The sequence below is a fragment of the Lepisma saccharinum genome, chromosome 30 (genome assembly GCF_977018435.1).
Source record: "Lepisma saccharinum chromosome 30, izLepSacc3.1, whole genome shotgun sequence".
NCBI lineage: Eukaryota > Metazoa > Arthropoda > Insecta > Zygentoma > Lepismatidae > Lepisma > Lepisma saccharinum.
The window spans coordinates 5,428,456-5,452,230 of record NC_139258.1 but is presented as its reverse complement, the minus strand read 5'-3'; the positions used below and the strand labels follow the sequence as shown (position 1 = coordinate 5,452,230).

Here is a 23,775-nt window from a genome sequence, read left to right as displayed (position 1 = left end):
AATATACATTTTTCTGTTTCTGTTACTGTATATGGAAATGCTTGTCGAGTATGTTAATGAAACCATAAAAATTTTAGTAACTTTTCTTCCAGTGAAAATAAAACATTCTGCATATAGTATATAATTGTAACTTTAAATATTTTTATAGTCTTTGTAGCTGAAATTTGGCGATTATTTTTAATGACAGTTTGCAAAATATCAGCTGCCATGTTCTTTTTACAGCTTAATGATAATGAAAATATTTATGGTTTTAACATGATTTGTATTTTGCATATTATTCTAAACAAAATATTTGCTACTTTTGCCTATAAAAATTATTGAATTTTAAATGAGAATTTAAGTGTAGTTACAGTTTATATATTATTTTGTGCCATTTATTTTCCTTCTTAGAGCCTAATAAATACCATTCATTGATTAGGGCAGTGTTTCCCATAGTGTGTGTACCAAGGTGCCCTGGGGTGCCCTGGCTTACAGGAGTGCTGCAAAATGTTGCAATATTTTCACTGATATGATATGATTGTTCCAAATATGTGCTTATTTAGTACTTTTTACACATAAAATGTTTCCGAGTTTGAAATATGTGTTTGTATTTTAACTGAAGGCAAGCAACCGAATCACATTATCTGAGCATTGCAAGTGTTATATAGGCTTACATTCTGACTTGGGCACCACGGAAAAATCTCTTGAAACACCAAGGGTGCCGTGAAATGAAAACGTTTGGGAAACCTTGTTACAAGTCTGGCCCCCCACACTTTACCTCCACACTCGAGGTTCGGTGCACTTCGTACTCGGCTCAGATTTGTCTAGGGGTATCTTTCTCTGTATGACAATGCAAGTGGGTTGCTACAAGTCAACATAATTATATAATTAACTACAAGAGGCAACGGATAACCTTTGCGAAACCTTATTGCTACAGGGGGATAAATTACCTTGTCCAGCATCTGTGAAATTAAAAACGGAAATTTTGGATATTTTCTATAGTTTAATTAACGTAAAATTTGAAGTATATACAAGTCGTATCCGAACGTTCATTTCTCTAATTATCAGGCCAAAACTCTTAATTTTTTTTAATGTTGGAATCTCTATTGTTTGTAACGGAATGCTTTACATTTCCTGAATTACATCGGGAGTACGCTTGTCACAAGGTAGATTCGCGTTACTCCAAGAAACGTCTTAACAGGCACGAGGTCACCCGACGTGTACATTTCTCAACCTACACGGTGACAAGGCACTAGGCTGCCTGCAGCACCGTAATTACTTCAAAATAACATCCAGTACAAACTACCCTTTTTACCTGTAAACTGGACACCAAGGCACTAGCTAGCCCGGCAATTCAATCTCTTACAGCATCCGTTTCAGGAGACCTGTCCTCCGGTCCTAGCTAACCGAAGCAAAAACAGCCTCTCCCTTCCAAGTCTCAGTTCCAACAGCCGACCTCCCCCACTCTCATCTGGGAGTTTATATATGTTTGGTTGGTGTAGGTTGCCAATCGCCCTTCTTTCAAAATTTTTAATCTTTAACAGATAAACTGCCCGCCTTTTCCGTCAATGTTCGAAACCCGCAGAAAGAACAGAGAGCTACATGGTATTTATACATCATGGAATAATACGAACCTAAATATGCATAATAAATTGATTTACACTAATCACACATATATATGTTCATACACTTGATTACCTAATTAATTAACATATTAATAAATATTTCAATAAGAAAAAAAAAACACTGTTGCCCTGACACAGGGGCAGGGTAACAACCTGCATTAGGAGATTAATGTATAGTGCTGGTCTTCTAAGCATCACCAGTTCGGTACCTTTGACACCACCCCAGAGAAAGCCGACCGGCCACGTATCTGGTTTCGAGCCACCACCTGTTTTTTTCGGAAAAGTAATGTTGTCACTTTTGCCTGCAGTGTTTAGACATCCATTCATTCACTGCGATGTTGTACTCCCATGGTCTTTATATTGTATTAAAAAAAAAAATAGCACACCACAATAACACAACCTTGCAAAGACAACGCAATCACAACCTCACCTTCAGAAATATCTAAAGAAACTGAATTGGCATCATCTCATTTACTCCACAAGAAATTGACAAGATCTGTCGTTTCTTGGACGGATGCTATTGGTGGGAAAGGTTCGAGGGGACGATTTATTGAACTCCACGTGGACTCGACATGTTGTTGTTGGAGGGATAACTGATCAATCGGAACTTTCTTTGAAGTAAAGTGCTTTGGGGGCGACAACTATACTTCCACAAAGGGTGATTCTGATTTCTACAAAATCCTTATGTACATTATTCCATAATTTATTTCTTTAAAGCATTTCTTTTAAATCACCCAATTAAAATCTCGATTTAAATCAAATCATCTTCATTCAAAATAATAAAAAATACAACAATATATTATTTTACAAATATTAACCAAACATTTTCTAGACAAATAATTATAATATGTTATTCAGGCTAGTTTTTGCTGCAAAGTCTTTTACCTAAACATCTTTTGTTATATTTAACATGTGTAATTGATGATACAATTCAAAACAAAGTATATTACCTAATTCAGGAGACTTATAACATGTTCAGAAAAAGGAAAAATTTACTATTTATTTACAGGAAGTGTAATCAATGCATGGTATAAGGTTTCTCGAGCAACGGTGCGAGTGAAACAAACCATCAAGAAAGATGATTTGAATTTTCAATTACAGGCACAAATAAATAGTTTAAAGGGATGACTGACTGATCTGGTTATTTTATTTCGCTTTCCTGCCACTTTTGGCTAATCACAAAGATAAGAATGAGCGATGACGTCATGAAATACGAGGATTCGGGCATAAGTCATGGCAATAATTTTTTTTATTTTCAGAAGTATGTGGGATGCCATTGAAATCTGAAATATACAAATGGAAGTGTATGGTACTGTGTAATACAGATGATGTGTACCATGTGAAGGATAGAGAAGCAAGCAAAACATCCTTAAATATAGTATTGTTCCACATATGTTTGTACAAGGTGTGGCTAGAAAAAACTGGATTGATGTTGCTGTCGACAAACGGCAAGCACGTCAAGTTCAAGAGGTGCATGAGTGTATAACGTGATATCCTGCCTATCGACTGTGTGACTGCCCAGGGTGCGCAGCGCTCAGTTTCGCTGTAGCTTGTGGACAAAGTGAACCGTACATCTGTGCTCCGTTGGAAAAATGTTAAGTGTGAAAGTGGAACAGCGTATCAATGTGAAGTTTCTTATGGAACTCGGAAAATCCGCCACAGAAACGTATGGTTTGTTGAAGGAAGTATACGGAGATGAGTGTTTATCACGCTCTCAATTGTTTGAGTGGTTTCATAGGTTTAAAGAGGGATGAGAAGTGATTGCGGACGACTTGCATCCTGGGCAGCCTTGCACGTCGCAAACGGAATCAAACCTTGCAAATGTCGGTGAATTGATTCGAGAGGATCGTCACTAGAGTATTCGAGCTATTGCAAAACAACCAACATTATTAAATTACGGTGCTGACGACCCTTCGTGAGCGAGTAAGAAGGTGACGACCTGATTTGTGGAAAAGTAAGTCATGGATTCTTCATCAGAACAATGCTCCTGCCCACACGACATTGTCAGTCAAGGCTTTTTTGGCCAAGCATGGGATCCCAGTATTAGAACATCTACCATATTTACCGCATCTCGCTCCGTGCGACTTTTTTTATTCCCAAACGTCAAATCAGCAGTGAAAGGAACCAGATTTACGACCATAGAACCTGTGAAAACAAAAGCGACAGAGTGTTTGTGAGTGTCCATTCATCAATTTCATCATGTCATCACTCATCACCATCTTCTCAAATTAGCCAAACTTAGCACAGAAAGCGAAGTACAATAAAATAAAGCAAATCCCCTGAAGAATAGCTATTTTGTTTGATACACAAATGCTGTTCACGCTGGGCAACAGCAGTTGATTCAACAATCACCGCTGCCACTGCACGATAATCATTCATCATACTGCCATCTACTGACAATGCATCACAGAGCTGTAAAATGGGTTTTTAGACATGGCTTGCATTGCAATCAAATATAGAGTACTATTTTTTAATAGCATTAGCTGTAAATAAAACATGTCCTTTAATTTGCAAATTGTATTGTTTTATTATGTATTTTCAATTTTCTTTCGTAATTTTTTATATTGACATTTATACATTATTTTGACGAAGTCTATTGCAATCATGTTGTCTAATGACCAATAAAGTATTCTTAAAAAAAATGTACGCAAAAAAAATATGGCAATCAGGGGGTCAGTTTGGAAGGTTTGAATTTACACTTTTTTTTGTTAGGGGATTTTGAAATGAAAATTTTGATCTCAAAATTTCGGGAGGGTCTGTAGTCTCCATCATCTCCCCCCCCCCCCCTTGCATACACCAGTGAGGAGATCCACTTCTACCAGATATTGAATGAAAGTTTAGAATGGCAGAGATTTCATTTATTTACATATCGTTGAACTTTTCATGTGTGCATACAATAGATATTGACGGAATTCAGCCAGTTAACAAAAAAAAAGTGCTTCCCTGTGCTTTGCACCATGCCATAAAGGCACATAGGGGGTGTGGAGTTAGGGCTCCACACTTTCTTGATCATGACCAAAACTGGGGGTGATGTAATCATCACCATGCCCTTGGCCACCTTTACCCCCCAGAGTTTCCTCCAGGATGACCCTGGGTGGATGCCAGAGCCGCTTGAACAGGTGGGAAAAAATCTCGGTTCTCCCTGCTGGGGATCGAGCCCGGGTCTCTCGCATGGTAATGGCTGAGATACTGCGACTCAACCAGTAAACAAAAGTTAGCATGAATAAAAGTTAAAATAATTCTCTACATACCTCTTGTGTTTTCTGCTGAAAATGGAAGTAATCTGCCATCTGCAACACTTTCTGACTTCAGCTTAACAGGTTCAAAGCAAACTTGAGAGGACTCATCACAATCATCATACTCTGCAAAAATCATGCACATGTAAGAATTTTTGAAAATGTGTAAAGATTGTTTGTTCATTTTATACAAAGGCTGTCGCAGAGAAGGTGAGACAGATTTTTTCCTGGCTTGGCAACACTGCCTATGGTTTCGGCACTAGTCGCGTCATGTAGGATAACTCATTCTGTTTCCGTAGCAAGTTGTCACATGTCGCGAAACCACGTCAGTGAGCAGCTGTGTTGATTTACGTGGCACGTGTTCCATTTACCTCTCCAGGTTTTTGTGTATAACATTGCTTTTCGCGATGAACAGCGACATGCCATAAAATTTTGTTGGCGTTTAGGGAAAAGTGCTGCGGAAGCATATGCAATGTTTCAATAGGCATATGCCGATCAAGACAGACTGAGTAGAGCCACAGTGTATCGATGGCACAAGTTGTTCGAAGATGGGCGTGAATCAGGTGAATCATATTGCACCACGATAACGCACACCCGTATACCACGCGGGCTTTTCAGGATTACGCAACGAAGAGAAAAATAGTAATTTTCCTGCATCCAGCATACAGCCTGAACCTTGCACCCTGTGACTTTTGGCTATTTTCACTTTTAAAGGCCGTTTTACGTGGTCGTCAAAGTGATCACCGCAGCGCAAGTTTTCTTCAGTTCGCTACCTGAGGACGAATTTTCAAAGACATTCACAAAGTGGCAGGAGCGTATGGAGGCTTGCTTAGTTGTCAATGGTGCCTATTTTGAAAAAGATGTACGTCTACTCGATATGGCTGATTCTGAATAAAAATTTTGTGGTTTGTAATTTTTTTGTTTCATTTTAATGATTCTTGGAGGGGTCCACGTACATGCTTGTCTTTTAACTGCTACGCAGTCATGACTTTTTGACCTATTGCGCTCATTTTGGTCTCGATCGGCAGCTAATGAACCAAATTTTCACCCTAGTACATTTGCTAGCCAATGGAGGTCGCTGTTTTTCTATACATGAATTAGTCTCACCTTCTCTGCGACAGCCTTTGTATATACGAGAATAATTTTTTAGCTCCATTTCAGGGGACATAGGCTTCTTTATTTAGAAACCAGAAAAATGGGAAATCACAACACTTTTTAAGTTTTGAAATAAAAGCCTGAAAGGAATGTGTGTTACTTCCTGAAATATAACTGAAAAAGTGGCTTACTATGTGCTTGTAAAACCATATTTATGAATTGAGGCGTTGCGGATACGAAGGGCGAACTCAAGAAAAGTACATTTAGAGGAAAATGTGTTTCAAGTTGTGAGACATGGGGCAAACTCAACAAAGAACTTTGGAAATCATGCAGGAAACTTTCCGATCTACTCTTACCATGTTCTTGTGGCGTCCGCACTGTGCCTGACAACTTGAAAAGCATTTCCCTCACAATGTATGTTTGTTGAGTTCACCCTTCGTATCTGCAACGCCTCATTTGTTGTTTTAAGTTCACCTTGTGCACAGATATGCTAATCGGGACTGGACCTACAGTTTAAAGTAAGATCTGAACTACTGTGCAATGTATCAAACTTGGGACCCCTTAAAACCATACTTATGGAAAACAATTATTATATTGCAAGTTAAACGGTGACACTCGGCATGGTGAATGAAAATTTGTAAATTCAGTTCTAATTTCCTTTTAAATATTTGGAGTTCACTTACGAAAATTTCCATTGCCTTGTTTTCTAAATAACAAGTACAGAATGTGTTTTTCAGTATCATGTGTATCATTAAATCAGAATAATAAACATGCCATTATAAATTTTTGCACTGTTGCTAGCCGAATTTAAAAATCTGCAGCGATATGGTACAGTCAGTTTGTATTAGAATGCATTGAGTGTTCTTTAGGAAGGTCATTCCGGTGCAAGAATTAATTACTTTTATTGAAGAGGTTTTCTTGGGCAATCAGCCAGGTGATTTCCGGAAAGGCTTCCGAGCTTTTGAGAGATAACATCACTCTCATCTTCAGGGAATGCACAGCCTTCAGACAGAATGGATACACTGAAGGCATTATCAAAAAGACGCTAAAGAAAGTAACACACAAGAACACCAACTAACAAACCCAGATTCACCTGATAACCAAGAAGACAAGATAGCCATCGTCCCATATACCGGTAACCTCTCTGCAGTCATCAGCCGCATTCTCTCAAAACAGATCATCAAGATGATCCACAAACTGCCATCGAAAGTCAGAAGCAGACTTCGACACCCGGGGGGTTTCTGTATCGCCTGTGCCTGCGGTAAAGCCTACTTTGGACAAACGGGGAGGACAATCGAACAGCGCTGCAAAGAACACACCAGCTACATAATTAATTTTCATTGCGAAAAATCAGGGTTAGCAGAACATTCAATCCAGGAGGGCCATAGAATTGACTTCACAACCACCGAGATCATCAATAAATCATCAAATTACTGGGACCGTCTCATCAAAGAAGCAATAGCCATACACGGGGAAAAGGAACAACCTCAACAGGGACACGGGACTCGAACTGGACCCAGCCTGGTTAGCGTTAGTCGACTGGGAGCAAGGACGTCGGAGAAACGCCATCTGATTGACCCACCACCTACACCGGACCCGTCCCACACCAACTACATATAACGTCACCCTGACTGATCTCTGCACTTCATTCCCTGAAGATGAGAGTGACGTTAGCTCTCAAATGCTCAGAAGCCTTCCGGAAATCACCTGGCTGATTGCCCGAGAAAACCTCTTCAATATTCGCCGTCAGGAAAGCTTCAAGAATTATTTAATTACTTTTAATTCGATCTTGTATTGATTAATAAATGATTAAATATTTTAAGATCACATTTCATAGCTTGGCTTTCTTACCCTGTATTTGAAAAAAAAAATGCTTGCTCCCGAGAAAAAGAAAAATTATTTTTAGTTTTGTCTACTCCTGCACATAAAAATAATGCAGATACATCAATGTGAAGCACATATTTTCGGTAAGAAAAAATATTTAAGAAATTAGTATAAAATTCCCAAGCTCAGTATTAATAAAGCTACTACATGTGTTCTTCAGCATAATTCTGAGGAAGATTTTATTCTGCTTCTCCAACTGAAAGGCATACTTCCTATACCAAATTTACTCATGTATAATGCTCACTTTTTTCCAAATTTTTTGCCTCCAAAAACTGTAGTGCATATTATGCATGGAATAACTATACAAGGTCATTCCATGATTTTTTATTGCATTGATTTTTCATATTTATGGAACCCTATCATGTTATATATCGTTGTGAAGCTTAAATTCTGCAGTATCTGAATATGGCAACAACAGTATTCCACTCAAGATGGCGATACTATTGTGCAATGTGGTTGAAATAAGCTCATCACAAAATGAAGGAACGTTCTGATTTTTATGGTACTTTGGATGAAAGACAAGATAAGGAAAAAGAAAATAATACTTAAAATGTATTACTGGCCAAATAATATGATACATATGGGGAAAGTAATGGAAAGTATTGGAAGAAATCTTGGCTTGCTAACTGTTAGAGGGTCCTGAATGTGCCTCGTATAGATGTTAAGTTAGTCACGGAAAAAGCATATTTTCAAGTTTTTTTTTTTAGAAATAGTAAAGAAGAATGAGCAAAAGTCTTACACCAAAGTTAGAGCCTAAATACAACCAATAAATTATCACATAAACTATTTTTGAAAATATTACTCCAAAGCACCAATAAAAGCTGTGACTAATGTAACCACATCGATGTGGCTATCATATAGGCCATACAACATTGTAATTTTACACACATTTGCTGGCCTCTTGATCGGCATAGCAGCAGCTTTAAGACTTACAGCTAATAAAGCCATTTTTCGAACCTGAATTGTACTGCATGTTGTACAGGGTGTATAATAAGTAATAGCGCAAACTCACACAATTGAAAGTACACAATAATAGAAGCAAAAAAGTCATTGCAAACGAGCCGTTTTCGAGATAATTGCGAATGTGGAGTTACAAGCTGCCACTGACTATATTGTTTGTAAACGTAATCCTAGTTAGTGAAATGCTAATAACGTGTGTGAATGTGTGGTTAGAAGCCATCACTGATTGCATTTTGTAAGCACCGAGTGCTTTACTCCTGCGCGTTCCGAGGTTTGATCTTTCTTTACAAAACAGAATATTTCAGAGAGGTAGCATTGTAATCAAACAGGATGGATACAATCAGTACACAGTATAATCGTACTGTGGGAGTCACGTCAGTTGTGCTGTACTGCGTAGTGAAAATGGAACCTTACAGGAACAAAGAGTACATTTAACAAACTAGGACGACGTTTACAAACAATGAAGTCAGTGGTGGCTTGTAACCACACATTCGCTATTATCTCGAAAACGGCTCGTTTGCAGACCCATGTTTACTGAGACTCTTTTGCTTCTATTATCGTGTACTTTCAACTGTGTCCGTTTGTGTTATTACTTATGATACACCCTGTATATGAAATATAATTGTTAGTGACTTTTCCCCATCAAAAATCAGGGTGCGCATTATTCATGTGTAAATACGGTATTTCCTAGAAGTTATTATATTGCTGGATTAAGTAAAGGACAAATAACAGTTTCATTATTTGTAGTTTGTATAATCTTAACAGGAAAGGTTTTTTAAAATCCTATTTCGTTCACTGATGTGAAAACTATTAAGATAATGTTATACAGTAAAACCTCGATTTTATGTTCTTCAGGGGACCAACCTGAAAAAAACTTAAAATGCTGAAAAATGTACAAAACTTTCATTACATTTTGCTATGTTGGGACCTTCAAATTTGAACAGGATGGCTACTCTAGAACCACAATAAAATTCAAGTATAATTCCCGGGTTTTCAAGGTGAATTTTACAAAAATTCAAGGTTACAAGCAGATGTTCTCTATATTTCAACCTTACGTATTACCACCTCTCAACACCCACACACACAAATATAAAAACAATATAAAGAGTCTGCGTGATTCAAATGTATCCAAAAATTCTAATTCAATTAAATGGTATAGTGGCCGCGGTGGCTCAGTCGGTAACACGTCTGACTACCATGCTCAAGGTCCCGGGTTCGATCCCCAGCCGGTTCAAATCTGGAAACTTTTCTAACGTTGGAAGCGGCCCCGGCGCCCACCCAGTGCCGAATAACTTGGGTACCTGAGGGAAACCCTGGGGGGTAAAGGCGGTCAGGGGCGTGGTGCTGATCACATCACCCCCACTCACGACCGGATCAAGAAAGTGTGGGGCGTTACCACCACACCCCCTATACGCCTTCATGGCGTTGTGCTAAGCACAGGGGAACACTTTACCTTTACCTTTTTATAGGGTCAATCCATATGAAGTCATACAACCTGGTTGCTTGACCATTTTTAAAAAAGTTTATTTTTTGTGTGGTGTGAGCCTCATATATTGACAGTTCAGAACCACTCTTATTTTATTTTTACTATCACCGATTTGAAGATGGCGGGCATTTTTTTATCATGGCGCGTGTCATTTTCTCCATTCGTAAGCAACAGCGGCAACTTTTTTTTCTCAGCTCTGGTAAGTCCTACGACAATGAGACAAAATCTGTGATGTTAAGCACATTATAGGCTACAATTATATTTCTGTGTCATTTTCTAAATATTATTCCTTCATAATAAATTTGAAGGTCAAAATTGTGTATTTTAATGGCTCAAAATGACATTTTCGGACATTTTTTTTGGGGGGGGGGAAGACAGTTTGTTTGACACTTGAATTTTTTTGTGCAAGTACCTGTGTACCAATAGAGTATGTCAAAATTATTTGAAGCTTGAGACTTTAATATTTTTTTTTTCTACAGGGTCATAAACATGTACTTTTTGTTAAAAAATTCCAAGTTCAGGGTTAAATATCTCTGGTGGGCAGTTGTTTAAAAATCTGAAATTTGTACACAATACAGTACTTCATGATAAGTAACTTCAGCAAAAATTTTGAGTTTGAGATTTAATTGGTTTAAGAGATACAAAACTCGTGAAAAATTCAACATTTTGCATTAAATATGGCATGTCTAATTTCATTTCTTATTAACATTTTGTGTTGAAATTCTGCAAACTGTAATTTGGAATGTCAATGAACAACATTACAATCCTGAAATGGCTCTGCAATAAAGTATATATACGAGGGCATGCTGAAAAGTAACGCTTCCTATGTTTTTATTTTCTTTGTTACCTTGTAAACGCATTTTGGATTTTGAACAACCATACATTGCACTTATAAGACTTTCCCGCTTCTCAATTGAAGGTTTCAAACTTCTATCGCCAGGGGGTGCTGAACTATAGCGAGGAAAATTGCAGCATGTAACCATGCAATGTCGGTGGAGCACCTGAAGTAGCGTGCAGTGATCGAGTTTCTAAACGCAGAAAATGTGCTACAAATTGACATTCATCTGAGACTGAGGGCACTTTATGGGGATGAATGTGTAGACATCAGTACTGTGCCATCTTGAGTTTATCATGCTCTTAAAGAAAACCCCCAGCTGATCACGATTCCGATGACCTCCATCAGTTGCAGTACGCGGCCTTCCACTCCATTCTCTCACATAGCTGAGATTTCTTTTGCTGGATAGATATCTTGCAATAATCTTCCGTCTGTCAGATTATTCTACAAAGAACACTAATAAAGTAAACGGATCGAGAGAATTCGATTTTATTTTTCGCACAGCATTATTTTCCTTCCTACATAAAAAATTAAAACTAAACGGTCAAAAACTTGCCTCAGGCCGAAAAATCAAGAGTTCGTGTTAAAACAATTCGTGCTAACCAGGGACTTAAATTTTATTGTTGCAATACAGTTCTTTCTACACAATAACCATTTACAATATGTATTATGTATGTCATCATAGAAAACAGTACTACAGTAATTAACTTCTTAAAAAAGTACTCATAGATCATTTTGTGGTGAAAAATTTCTGTATATTGCGCTGTCGCACACGGGAACGCAAATGCCTTGTAACTTCATGGCCAACTGTACTCATCGCTTCCGAACAACTAGCAGTCAATTCGGATCAAACTCATACTAGCTACATTTTAAAGAATAGAAAAACACATCTGAACACACAACTCAATTTGTTGGTTCAATACGTATAAGCTCATTGTTGACGTGATGATCGCGATTGTCGAGCAATTGCACCCAAGTTTTAATCTTGATGTTACTCGTACTGGCTATGTTTTAAAGAATAAAAAAAACATATTTGAGCACATTGTTGATCTGAATCTGTTGGTTACAATACTGTATAAGTTGATTGTTGGCAAGATGATAGAGATTGTCGAGCGATTTCTTACATACCTAGCAGTGGAACGACAGAGGAACAACAGAAAAAAATTATGAAAAACTTTGAAAGTTCGCGTTAAATGAGATCTAATGACGCAACAGACTAAAAAACAGTTCGTAATTCGTGGTAACCGAAATTCACGTTAACCGATAAAACTTTCTATAAGATATAATACATCCCTGCCGGGACCAACATTTTGTTCATGTTAACCGAGTGTTCGTCTTAAGCGAGTTTGTGTTAACGAGGGTTTACTGTACGTATAAATTCAATATGATTTGGATTAATAAAAGTTGCAATTTTTCACGTCTACGGAGAAAAATTCAAGCAGAATTCACACATAATTCCCGGAGCCAAAAATTCACGCAGAATTCCCGGAAATCAAGGAATTCCCGGTGAGTAGACACCCTGTTGAATGCATAATGCGGGAAAATGTCAAATCCGGGAACATAAAAACGGGGTTCTACTGTAATAAGAAAAGCACAGCTACCTGGCAGATAAATCTCTTCTATCGTTGAGTACTTAATTGTTCCGTGTAGGAGAACCTCTGAGCCTCCTAAAAATGTTGGAATGTCCATCACAGCTGTAAAGACAAAAAACATTCGGAATAAAAATAATAAACGCATAAGAAATACAACTAAATATATCTGAGACGCAAGATATTCTGCAGCACCAATTCAGGGTGCCTTCTCTCAGTCCATGATAAAATTCAAGTACTAAGTGGCGCACGAAAAACCGAACCCTGCCACGAGCAGTTACAAACAAGAAATAAAATAAATAAAACAAATAAGAAATACAAAGGTCTGCACTTTTTAAAAGAAATAAGAAATAAGCTAATGCAAAAGTCTTTACTTTCTGAAACGATCTTGTCTTTTACAGTAGGTGCTGAAAATCACCGCCTTGTGCTTCAATGCACTGTTGTACATGCCTTAACACTCTCGACAACTCTGCGGCATCAATTCTCGAAATTTTATTACGAATATTGTCCTTCAAGTCTTCTAATGTCTTTGGCTTATTTGTGTACACTTTTCCCTTCAGACTGCCCCACAGATAAAACTCACAAGTGGTTAAGTCCGGTGAACGCGGTGGCCACGATCGTTTGCTGACAGTCCTTTCTTTTGTGAATCTTTCATGGATTCGTGAGATTGACTTGCGTGAAGTGTGACAGGTCGCCCCATCCTGTTGAAAGAAAGCATACAAGCGGTCAGGGGGGGTCAACTGTGCATAAAATTCCTCAAAGATCCCCATATACACACCGGTGTTTACTGTTGTTTCAAAAAATATGGGACCCACAATCCGACTTGCAGACACAGCACACCACACTCCGATTTTTCTATCGTGAAGAGGTTCCTCATGAATCGTATGGGGATTGTTTGTTGACCAGTATCTCGTGTTCTGGGAGTTTACATGTCCTGTCAGATGGAACCAGGCTTCATCACTCATGAAATACAGCAGGGGATCCAACATTCCACTCACAATTGTTTCAAATGGCCATGTACAGTACTTCACACGTTTTTCCTTCTCTTCCTCTTTCAGTTCTTGGACACATGTCACTTTGTAGGGCTTCAACCCAATATCGTGTAAAACACGTTGACAAGACCTACGTGAAACATTCGCCTGTTGCGACAATTTGCGTGTTGACTTCTTAGGACTTTGGTTCATTCGTGCTTGAATATCCCCAATCACAGCAGGTGTACGAATGGATGGGGCTCGATTATTTTTTGTGTTTGCAACTGGACCCTGTAGTACGCCACTTTTTCACCAAATCATGTATACTGCTCTTTGCTGGTATGGAAGTGCCAGGAAACTTATTTGCAAACATATCCTGCGTTTCCTTAAATGACCCGGTAGACACGTACGCCTCTACGATTGAGATTCTTTGTTGAAGAGAATACATCTCACCTACACACGTCTGAACCAAGTCTTCACGGCTTTCGTACTGACAACAATAAAGTATACATGGTTGCAACAGCTTCGGGACAATAGGTGACAATAGGTGGGAGAAAATAAACAGCCTGTACACGAGCCGGTTTTTCATTTGTTGTTTGTATCTGCTCGTGGCAGGGTTCGGTATTTCGGGCACCACCCGATATAATCAGGCCCGTAGCTAGAGGGGGGGCAGGGGGGGCAACTGCCCCCCCTGTGAAAAATACAGAACATATTCCTACTGGAATTCTTACTAATCTTTCCAATTATATCCTCTATTAGGCTACTCTAGCAACATAACAAAGACACTTCTTGATTTTGTGATTTATTAACGTGTGTGGGATTACGAATAATGTCGTACTAGGATTAGGTGGAGAAAATCCCTTCTAGATTCGACTTTGGGAAATGATTTCGTAATTTTCAGTACCTAGAACAGTTGTGACATTTTGAGAAGTCTTGTATGAAAGGTGCCTAATGTGTTTGGATGTTTTTGTTGGATGTGTTGTTATGAAGTTTGAACTGCTTTATCTTTTGTTTCCGAAGTCTACCTATAGGTAATAGTGATTCATGTGGGAGAGAGAGGGAATGGATGTTCGATTTTTGTTACTTAGCGTTGCCTTTCTGCCACTTCGAGCTAAACGTGACAATGAGTGATGACGTGAAATTGATGAAGAGACACTCACAAACAGTGCTGCAACCACAGCGGGGGACAGGGGCATTATCACCCCCCCCCCAATTTTTTAGTCGGAAGTCTAATCTAGGGGGGGCAAACATTGAAGTAAAGAATCATGACTAGCAGAGTCTAAGAATAGCAGTACAAATGGATATTCAAGATGGAATTAGTTTTCAAGTTTTTCTTGCATTTTTCTTCCAGACGGCCAAGGGCAGTTGCAGGGGGCACAGAAGGGCAATTGCCCCCTCGCTTTCAAATTTTATACAAATAAATATACATTTCGTAAAATTTTCTTGCTCGCTTCGCTCGCAAATACACATTTTCCTATTCTTATAGTCCAAAGCCCTGGGAGCCAAAACGATCTAAATAAAAAAAAAAGTTAAAGAGAATGCCAAGGCACCCCGTGAAATTATTTGCGCCCTGTTAAATCAATTGTTTCAGTTTGCATATATTTGGATCTAAGATTTTCCTGCTCGCTTCGATCCCAAGATGATTTTTCTCTGTAATGCATTCTAAATTACCCGAGAGAGAAGTAAGTAAAAAAAAAAAAAAGTAAAGTGCTCTCACACTTTCTTGATCCGGTCGTGAGTGGGGGTGATGTGATTAGCATCACGCCCCTGACCGCCTTTAGCCCCCATGGTTTCCCTTAAGTATCCATGTCATTCGACGCTGGGTGGGTGCCGAGGCCGTTTCCAACGTTCCAGAGAGAGAAGTAAGGCCATATATATACTTCAGATTGTTGCTGCTTAAATGCATGAACAATTCTTTTGAGGAAAAGGAGCGTGCACATTTGAGAGAAAATTTGGCATATGAATTGATCACGTAATGTATTTTCATAATATATATATATATATAGGTTTAGTCAAAAGTATCGGCACAGGCCAATAATAATGAGATGCGTGGACGGAGGAAAATCACATGTTGCAAGTGGGTATTGGTGTGGAAACTGCAATGAATGGGGGTGTGGCCATCATGGCAGCCATCTTGGATTCCGCCATATTGGATATCACACATTATTTTCAAATAGAAAGGGATATGTATGACACATCAATTTAGGCTACAATCGTCCCACAAACTACAATCCGAACTCATTTTGGACCTATCGTGGAAGAGATAGGGTGTGCTACGTTTGACTGCAAAAAATGAGATTTGTCTGAAAGAATTGTTCACTGTATTCTTGTGGGTAACTGTACACTGCAAATTACAGAGAGCATGAACAAGAAAACATGACATTGACTTACAGAATGCCTCAAAGCAAGTGCTCACTCTGACAATGACAAATGACAATTTTCCACATAAAAAGATGAATTGAGAAAAAACTGATCATTGTATGGAACTTATTTCAGCGTTTTCTGATAGCTAACAAATAAGTGGTTCGTTGAAAAAAAAGTTTTTCCCAAATAACAATCACATGTAAGTAACGGGTAGGTCTAAACCTACTAGTGATGATAAAAAAATGCACTCTTAGTTTACTTGGCAACGTATTAATAACAAAAATGGTATGACACGAAGCGTACAAATTACTTAAATTACTTCCTTGTGACATCTGCTATCCAACAAGGTACAAATGTTGCTAACATTCACATTTGTGTACAAGAAATAATACTTCATTCATCTTCATGTGAATGGAATCAATGAACAATACAATTAAAGAACATTACACGTCTTGCTCAAAGTTGGCACCTCCGTTACGAATGCAGGCACGCAGGTTTTAACGGACATTTGGTCTCTTAACTCGTGATGTGATGGTGTCCTTGATGTGTTGACCAGCTGTTAAGATCCTCTCCCTGAGCTCTTCTTGCGAGTTTACCGGTGGCTCCAAATGTAAAAGTTGCAAGGCGTCAAATCCATCAGGGGATCGAGCTGGGCAGTCATCATGCTGATAAATCATGTCACGTCTTGTAGCTAGAGGCACATCCTCCAACAACATTGCCATCCCGTTCCTCAAAAAATGTTCATAAGTGATGCCATTTAAGATTTGGGGCAGGAAAAATGGCTCGATCAAATGATTGTTGATTACGCCCATCCATACTTCTGCCTGGGCGTGCGACAGTGGCTGGATGAAAATTACCCAAAGAAATGGATTGGCCGAGACGGCCCGATTTAATTAATTCGATTTTTCTTGCATAACAACACAATGGTGGTGTTGGCTTCTCGTTAGATTCCTTTGTACGTAAAAATCTTGCATACTGAAAACTAGAGGGAAACATTATGAAGCACGATTTATAAAGGAATCAGTTCTGCAGAGAAGCCCAAAACTGTTGGTACATATTAATCGTCTATTAACCTTTTCGACCTGTAAACATAAAGTCGATACAGTCGCTATTTATGTTAAACTTTATCTTTGTATTCTTTGGTATTCCGAAGAGTCATTTTTTTTTTTTATTGGAGTTTAAAGATATCATCTCTTTCCTGTTACATATCACTTTTGGAGGAGGGGGACAAGTGCCCCTCTGTACCCTACTATATCTGCCAATGCAACACAATATATTAAAAATTTGCCCCCTCTAGGATTGAATTTGCCCCCCCTAGTAAGAATTCCTGGCTACGGGTCTGGATATAATTCCCTGTTTTCAAGGCGAAATTTCCAAAAATTCAAGCAGATGTTTTCTCTATTTCAACCTTATGTACTACCTTATGTACCTCCTCTCCCCACGCACACACATACACACACAAATATATTAACAACATAAAGGATCTGTGCGATTCCAATGTATCAGAAAAGTCTAATTCAATTCAATTAAACGGTATGTATATTTAAAATATTTAATTTACGGTGCGGGGATTGCATTTGCCATTTCACACACAGAGACATCTACAAACACAAGTCACAAATGTGAAGAGATATACAAATCTACTAAAAAATTGTTAATTGTATAAGAATTTCAAGCTCAAATCAGCTTCAAAATATCATGTCTTGCAATAATATTCCGTCTGTCAGAGATTGTTCTACAAAAACACTACTAACAAATCAAACGGACTGAGATAATTCTGTTTATTCTCCACTCAGATTTTTTTTTCTTTCCTCCATAAACATAAAAGCTAAACTGTGCAAAACTTGTTTCAGGGCATTTATAAATATGTATAAATTCAATTGAATTTGGGTTAATAAAAGTTGCAATTTTTCACGTCTACGGAGAAAAATTCATGCAGAATTCACGTATAATTCCCGGAGACAATAATTCATGCAGAATTCCTGGAATTCAAAGAATTCCTGGAATTCAAGGAATTCCAGGTGAGTAGCCACCCTGAAATTATAACAATCAAAGACAATATTTGAATAGGAAAGCCAAATAGAGAAATGAGTGGGGAGCCGAAAAGAACAAGAATATTTTTAGTGAAGGGGAAGTGGCCCATCCATTACATCCCTGAATATCAAATGAAAAATGCATACTTATAATTAGGGCTAGATAGTTGATAAATAAGGCTCGGATAATTATGCATTTTGCATATTGCATATGCAAATGCATTTTTAACTAAAAATGCATATTTCATATGCAGGTGCATATTTGTATGAAAATAAGGTGATGTTGTGCATATTTTTGTACCCCACAACCAACACCAAGCATATAATTACTGTATTTATTTTTCTTCTCCTCACTTCTCTTTTCTTTATCTTTTCTCTGTCTTTCTTCTTTCAACAACTTCAAACAAGCATCAAAATTATAGAAGACGTTAAAAAGGCCCTCGTCAGTTTGAAGATCCTGTGTATGTACAGAAATTGGATGTCACAACCCTTGCTCTTACGCTGCTTCCTGATCATTGACACACTGAACTTTGCATCGTAAAGGGCTACAACATAACCTTCCCAAAAGCGACTCAGTTTTGGCAGCATTTTCGGCCAAGCGAGAAAACGCAAACACTTGGAAAAGTTTTACAACGTACTCCTCCCAAAAGCGGCTCAGTTTGGGCGGGTTTTTTGGCCCAGCGAGAAAACACAACCACTCTCTCACAGCTCAGACACTACTCTGACATTCTGCGCGTGGGAGGACGGAATCGCATTTGGTCAAACATACACTGAACAGCCTTCTGTACAATAAACATGGCAGAAAAGAAATAGTGTGCATTATTTATGAAATGGCCCTCGTACATGACCAAAATTGTCAAAATATGCAACATAAATACGATTCCATTTACTTACTTTTTTTTACATAAGGAAACAAGTATGTTTTAAATATGCATTTTTACATAAAAATAAGCATTAGCATAGAAGTCCTCAATATAATAAGTAGGTATACTCTTGATCCTTCTAAAGAAATGTGGAAAAACCACTTACCCATCACAACAGCTGAAGAATTTGGCTCAAGTGTGCCTTGCATGGCCTCCAAATATGATATTTCCTTGTTCTTCATGGTTCCTTCACGACTTCTTCTCCCTTGACATTGAGGAATTTCTGAACCTAGCAGTACAATTCTTGTCTCATACACAATGTTCTCCTTGTCACATGCTAACAGCAATTTTACATGCTTGACTGCCCTGGAAAAACAAAGAAATTTAAGTTAAAATTTACGATTGGAAAAATATAGTACGTACATGCATTCACATAATCTTTGTATCAACAAACAGGTTGTAATTTTTTCTTGCATGTACGTATTGCTTGCATTGTAGAATTATTTCTCTTGTTACAAGCATAAAAATACAGTTTTTTGTTGTGACATTTCAGGAGAAAACACGCTCCTTTCATCAGACATTTATTCTTAGTTTGATTAAAGATAGTTATGAACCATTGTTATAACTGTATCTTTAAGCAAACTAAAAATAAATGTCTGATGAAGGGAGCATGTGTACTCCTGAAACTTCACAACAAGAAACTGTGTTTTTATGCTAATAACAACAGTATACTACAAGAGGGTAAAAAAAGTTCTAAAATGGCCACAATGTAAGAAATGTAGTAACATACAAGTGTGATGGAACATATTGCATGTATAACAACATTATTATGTCAATACACAGATTGAGAGCAGTCTATATAGCATACAGAGCTACTTTCAACAATTGCTAAGCAGAGTGTATACTACAGGGTAAGGCAAAAGTCAGGTTACATAGGTGAATGGCCAATATGGTCAACAGAGCTAACACACCTGGATTTTCACTTGTGGGGACACGTAAAGGATAACGATAAGAAAGGACCACTTCAAAGAGAGGATCACTGGCGTCATTTCCCAAATCACTCCACCACACTAGCAGACATCTTATGCAACTGGGAGCGTCGGATTGAAGCATGCACTCAAGCTGATAGTGCGCATGTTGAACATGCACTGTAACTATAACCATTACATATCAATCTTGTGGCACATATTTGTTTTCCTACATAACCTGACCTTTGCCTCATCCAATGTGAGCCAGACCCTGTGGCTGTGGTATAGCACATTGTGCTGCGATGCCAAGGGCTCCGGGTTCGAATCCCGCTCGGGCATGGTTGTTTGTGAATGTCCATTCATCAATTTCATCATTTCATCACTCGTCCCCATCTTCGCAAATTAGCCAAGAGGCACAAAACGCGAAGTAAAATAAAATAAATCGAATCAAATCAAATCATCCAATGAGATTACTGGCAACAAACGTTGGTTATTATAACTAAATATATACATTTGGTGGGTACATGGAAGAAGAAAATCCATGCTACAAGACTTCCTGCGTTGCATGAATCAATCAATCAAACTTTAATGTGGAACAATGAGTAAATTGTTTAGAATAGATAACATTGGTTAGATTAAAACCTAGGCATAAATCCTGCTTTAGCTTGTATTTGGTAGACGTAGCTACCAAATATTTATCTTTGTACATGTTGTAGTTTTAGATTCCAATTAGTTGACATGTTCATATGGAGACAGCCAGCGCATAAGGGTACTTTTCCCAGACTTACTAATTAGAACCTTAAAAAAAAGTAAGTAAACATTCTTATGCTGATATTATTCTTAGCATGCACTGCTAATTTGACATTATCAGTTATCTAGTGCTTTTTACTATACCAGGTGTGCTGGTTAATAATTCTTAATTGATCCAAAAGAAAACAAGTGCATCTGGGGAGAAAGGTAACAAATGCTCTATTCAAAGTATGCGCCATCGCTAGCTATACATTGCACCCATCTGTCCGTCAAATTGTGGATGCTCTTCCAGAAAAATCGTTCACATTTTGAGGTGATCCAGTCAGCAAGCCATTGTTCAACATCTTCGTAATTGTTGAAGTGTTGCTGGGAAAGTGAGTGAGACATCGATGAAAACAAGTGGTAGTCCGAAGGAGCTAAGCCTGGTGAGTATGGCAGGTGGGGCAAGAATTCCCAGCCAAGTGCAGAAATGGTGTCTCTGACGCCTTTCGCTGTGGGTGATGAGGCGTTGTCGTGCTGCAAAATCACTTTTCCGTGTCTTCTCGCCCAATCTGGGTGCTTTTTGATCAATGCATGGTTCAAATTGATGAGTTGTTGACGGTAGCGAACAGCATTCACTGTTTCACCTGGTTTCAGAAGCTCATGGTACACCACACCCTTCTGATCACACGAACTGCACAGCACTGTCTTCCTTCCAAAGCGATTCGGTTTTGCGGTCAATGTTGAAGGTTGTCCTGGGTCAACCCATGACGTTTTGCATTTTGGGTTCTCGAAGTAGATCCATTTTTCGTCCCCAGTCATTATCCGATGCAAGGAAGACTTTCTTTCATGCCTAGAAAGCAACACTTCACACACTTTTTTTTTCCCCTTTTCCATTTGTCTGTCGTTCAGATGATGTGGGACCCATTTTCCTGCCCTCTGGATCTTTCCCATGGCATGAAGACGATCAGATATGGTTTGGTGACCAACATTTAACTTCTCTGCCAGTTGTTGTTGAGTTTGCATATCGTCTTCATGCAACAGTGCTTGCAATTCGGTGTCTTGGAATTTTTTTGGCTGGCCCGGGCGATCTTTGTCTTTCAAGTCGAAATCACCACTTTTCAATCGTCGAAACCAATGCACACATGCATCTTGCGTTAGGACATTGTCACTGTATGTTTCCACAAGGATACGATGGCTTTCACTCGCGTTTTTGTTTTGATTGAACAAGAAAAGCAGGACGTGCTCCTTATTTGGTTTGAAGGTTGACATGTTTCCCACACAAACCCAATATCACGATGCACTTGCACTCGGTTGCACATCCACGGCATTTTGACAGGTACTGTCCTGGCAACACACTGACGTTAACAGTTGAGACTGTGCACCAACCCTTACATCCAGCGCCATCCAGCAACGAAATTAAGAATTATTAACCAGCACACCTGGTACGTATTCTAACACTAATTTTCAAGAGAGCACTTATCTCTCGTCTTAAGGTGAACAAATTCATTTTTCCGGAGCCTAAGACAAACCTGTAATTTTACTAAAAATCCTGTGTGCAAACTACTAGCCTACTAAAGAGGGGAGAGGATGCCATTGAGAAGACGATAGAAGTGCTATTCGAAAACATATTGTTACCATAAGTACGGTTAAAAGCACTAGAAAATGAACAAGGTTCAATTAACATTACATGATAATGTAGAACCACTGTCACTAGCATTTCACAAAAAACACACAAACAATTTTACTTAGGGGTCATTCCACGTCAAATCATCCAGGCCATGTCACCCACCATCTCCGATTTTGATGAAATTCGGTATACTTATAGAACTTTTGATGCTGATTACAAAAATGACAACTTTTTTGAGATTGGTCAAGGGGTTCAGAAATTACGCGATTTTAAAAATCTCCCTGTATGCCACATGCGGCTCCACTTTGAATGACACGAATTAGGTTATAAATTATAGTATCTTCCCTCAAGTTTGCCGTAGAAACTTCAAGTTTGATTTCTTTTGCTCAGGATAGTGTAAGCTTTCATTTAAATGAGGTTTCTGATCAGTGTATCAATAATCATGTATTTTATGTATAGTTTCATGCATTTTTTTAGAAAAATAAATGACTAACTTCAAGAGCGAATTTCGTGCAATGCCCCCCCTTCAATTTCACCCAAATTTTATATACAGGTAGCTCAGAGTGAGTACTAATGCTTCATGGAAAAATTGGGATGGGCGGTTCAGAGACAGGGTGATAAAAAAATCATTTGCATTAAAAGTTAATCTTATTAAAAATACTTATGTATTTAGCACAAAGTCTGAAGTACAATATGTTTTGAGGTATAATATTCAAAATTTCTGTTCACTATGTGTGAAGGTAAGCATAGGCGTAACCTGGTGGGGGCAAAGGGAATCATTTTCCCTATCTAAAATTTATAGATTAATTAAAACCTACAAATAATAATTGCAGTGGAACCCCGATTTCAAGTTCCTCGATTTTACATTTCCCTGCATTTTACATTCAATATTCGTGGTCCCAACATAGCAAATTTTCCTCGGTTTTACATTCTCTCGCATTCTAAGTTTTTTCAGCTTTGTCCTCTGAACAACGTAAAATCGAAGTTCCACTCTATCTAAGTTAGTTTCAACTGTCTTCAATTTTTTAAAAATATTATAATCATAGTCATTAGCATTCCCAAGCTTAGCAAATTTTCTTCGAGAACATTCTTCTTTTTGTGCATTTTATCTCAATATGGAAATTTTTTTTATACTCTTCACGGAGATACGTAATATGAAGTAAGAATTAATAATACACATTTGTCCTGATTCAAGTTTTTCCAAATGGAGCTTTTCTTGCCACATACCAGAGAAAATCTCCTTGTGATGGGGTGGTTGGAACACTTAGAAGACTTGTATAGACATCTACAGTATCAAGTAACAAGTGCAGCAATGAAGTACCAATTCCATAGAAATAGTATTAGAGGCATAAATTTCTTATTAATCACGTAAGGTGAAATGATAACAACCTGCAGTACAAGAGTCAGCGATTGCAAAGTACTATACAACAGCACCAGGAAGATTAAGTATGCACTGTTTTGAACTTAGGCTACAGGTTATTTACAGTGTTCGGTAAGTTACTTTTTAGAAGTAACCAAGTTTCAGTTA

General features: G+C 38.2%; 1 protein-coding gene across 2 annotated transcripts in view; it reads right to left on the bottom strand.

Annotated features, from left to right (window-relative positions):
- LOC145981788 (uncharacterized) overlaps positions 1-23,775 on the bottom strand; it is a 173,109-nt gene that overhangs the window by 11,210 nt on the left and 138,124 nt on the right. For both annotated transcript variants that reach the window (XM_083115206.1, XM_083115207.1), the window contains exons 7-9: positions 19,087-19,286; positions 12,702-12,794; positions 4,856-4,966 (exon numbers count right to left, since the gene is read on the bottom strand). In XM_083115206.1, the coding sequence (XP_082971332.1) occupies positions 4,856-4,966; positions 12,702-12,794; positions 19,087-19,286 (404 nt within the window). The remainder of the gene's footprint in view (positions 1-4,855; positions 4,967-12,701; positions 12,795-19,086; positions 19,287-23,775) is intronic.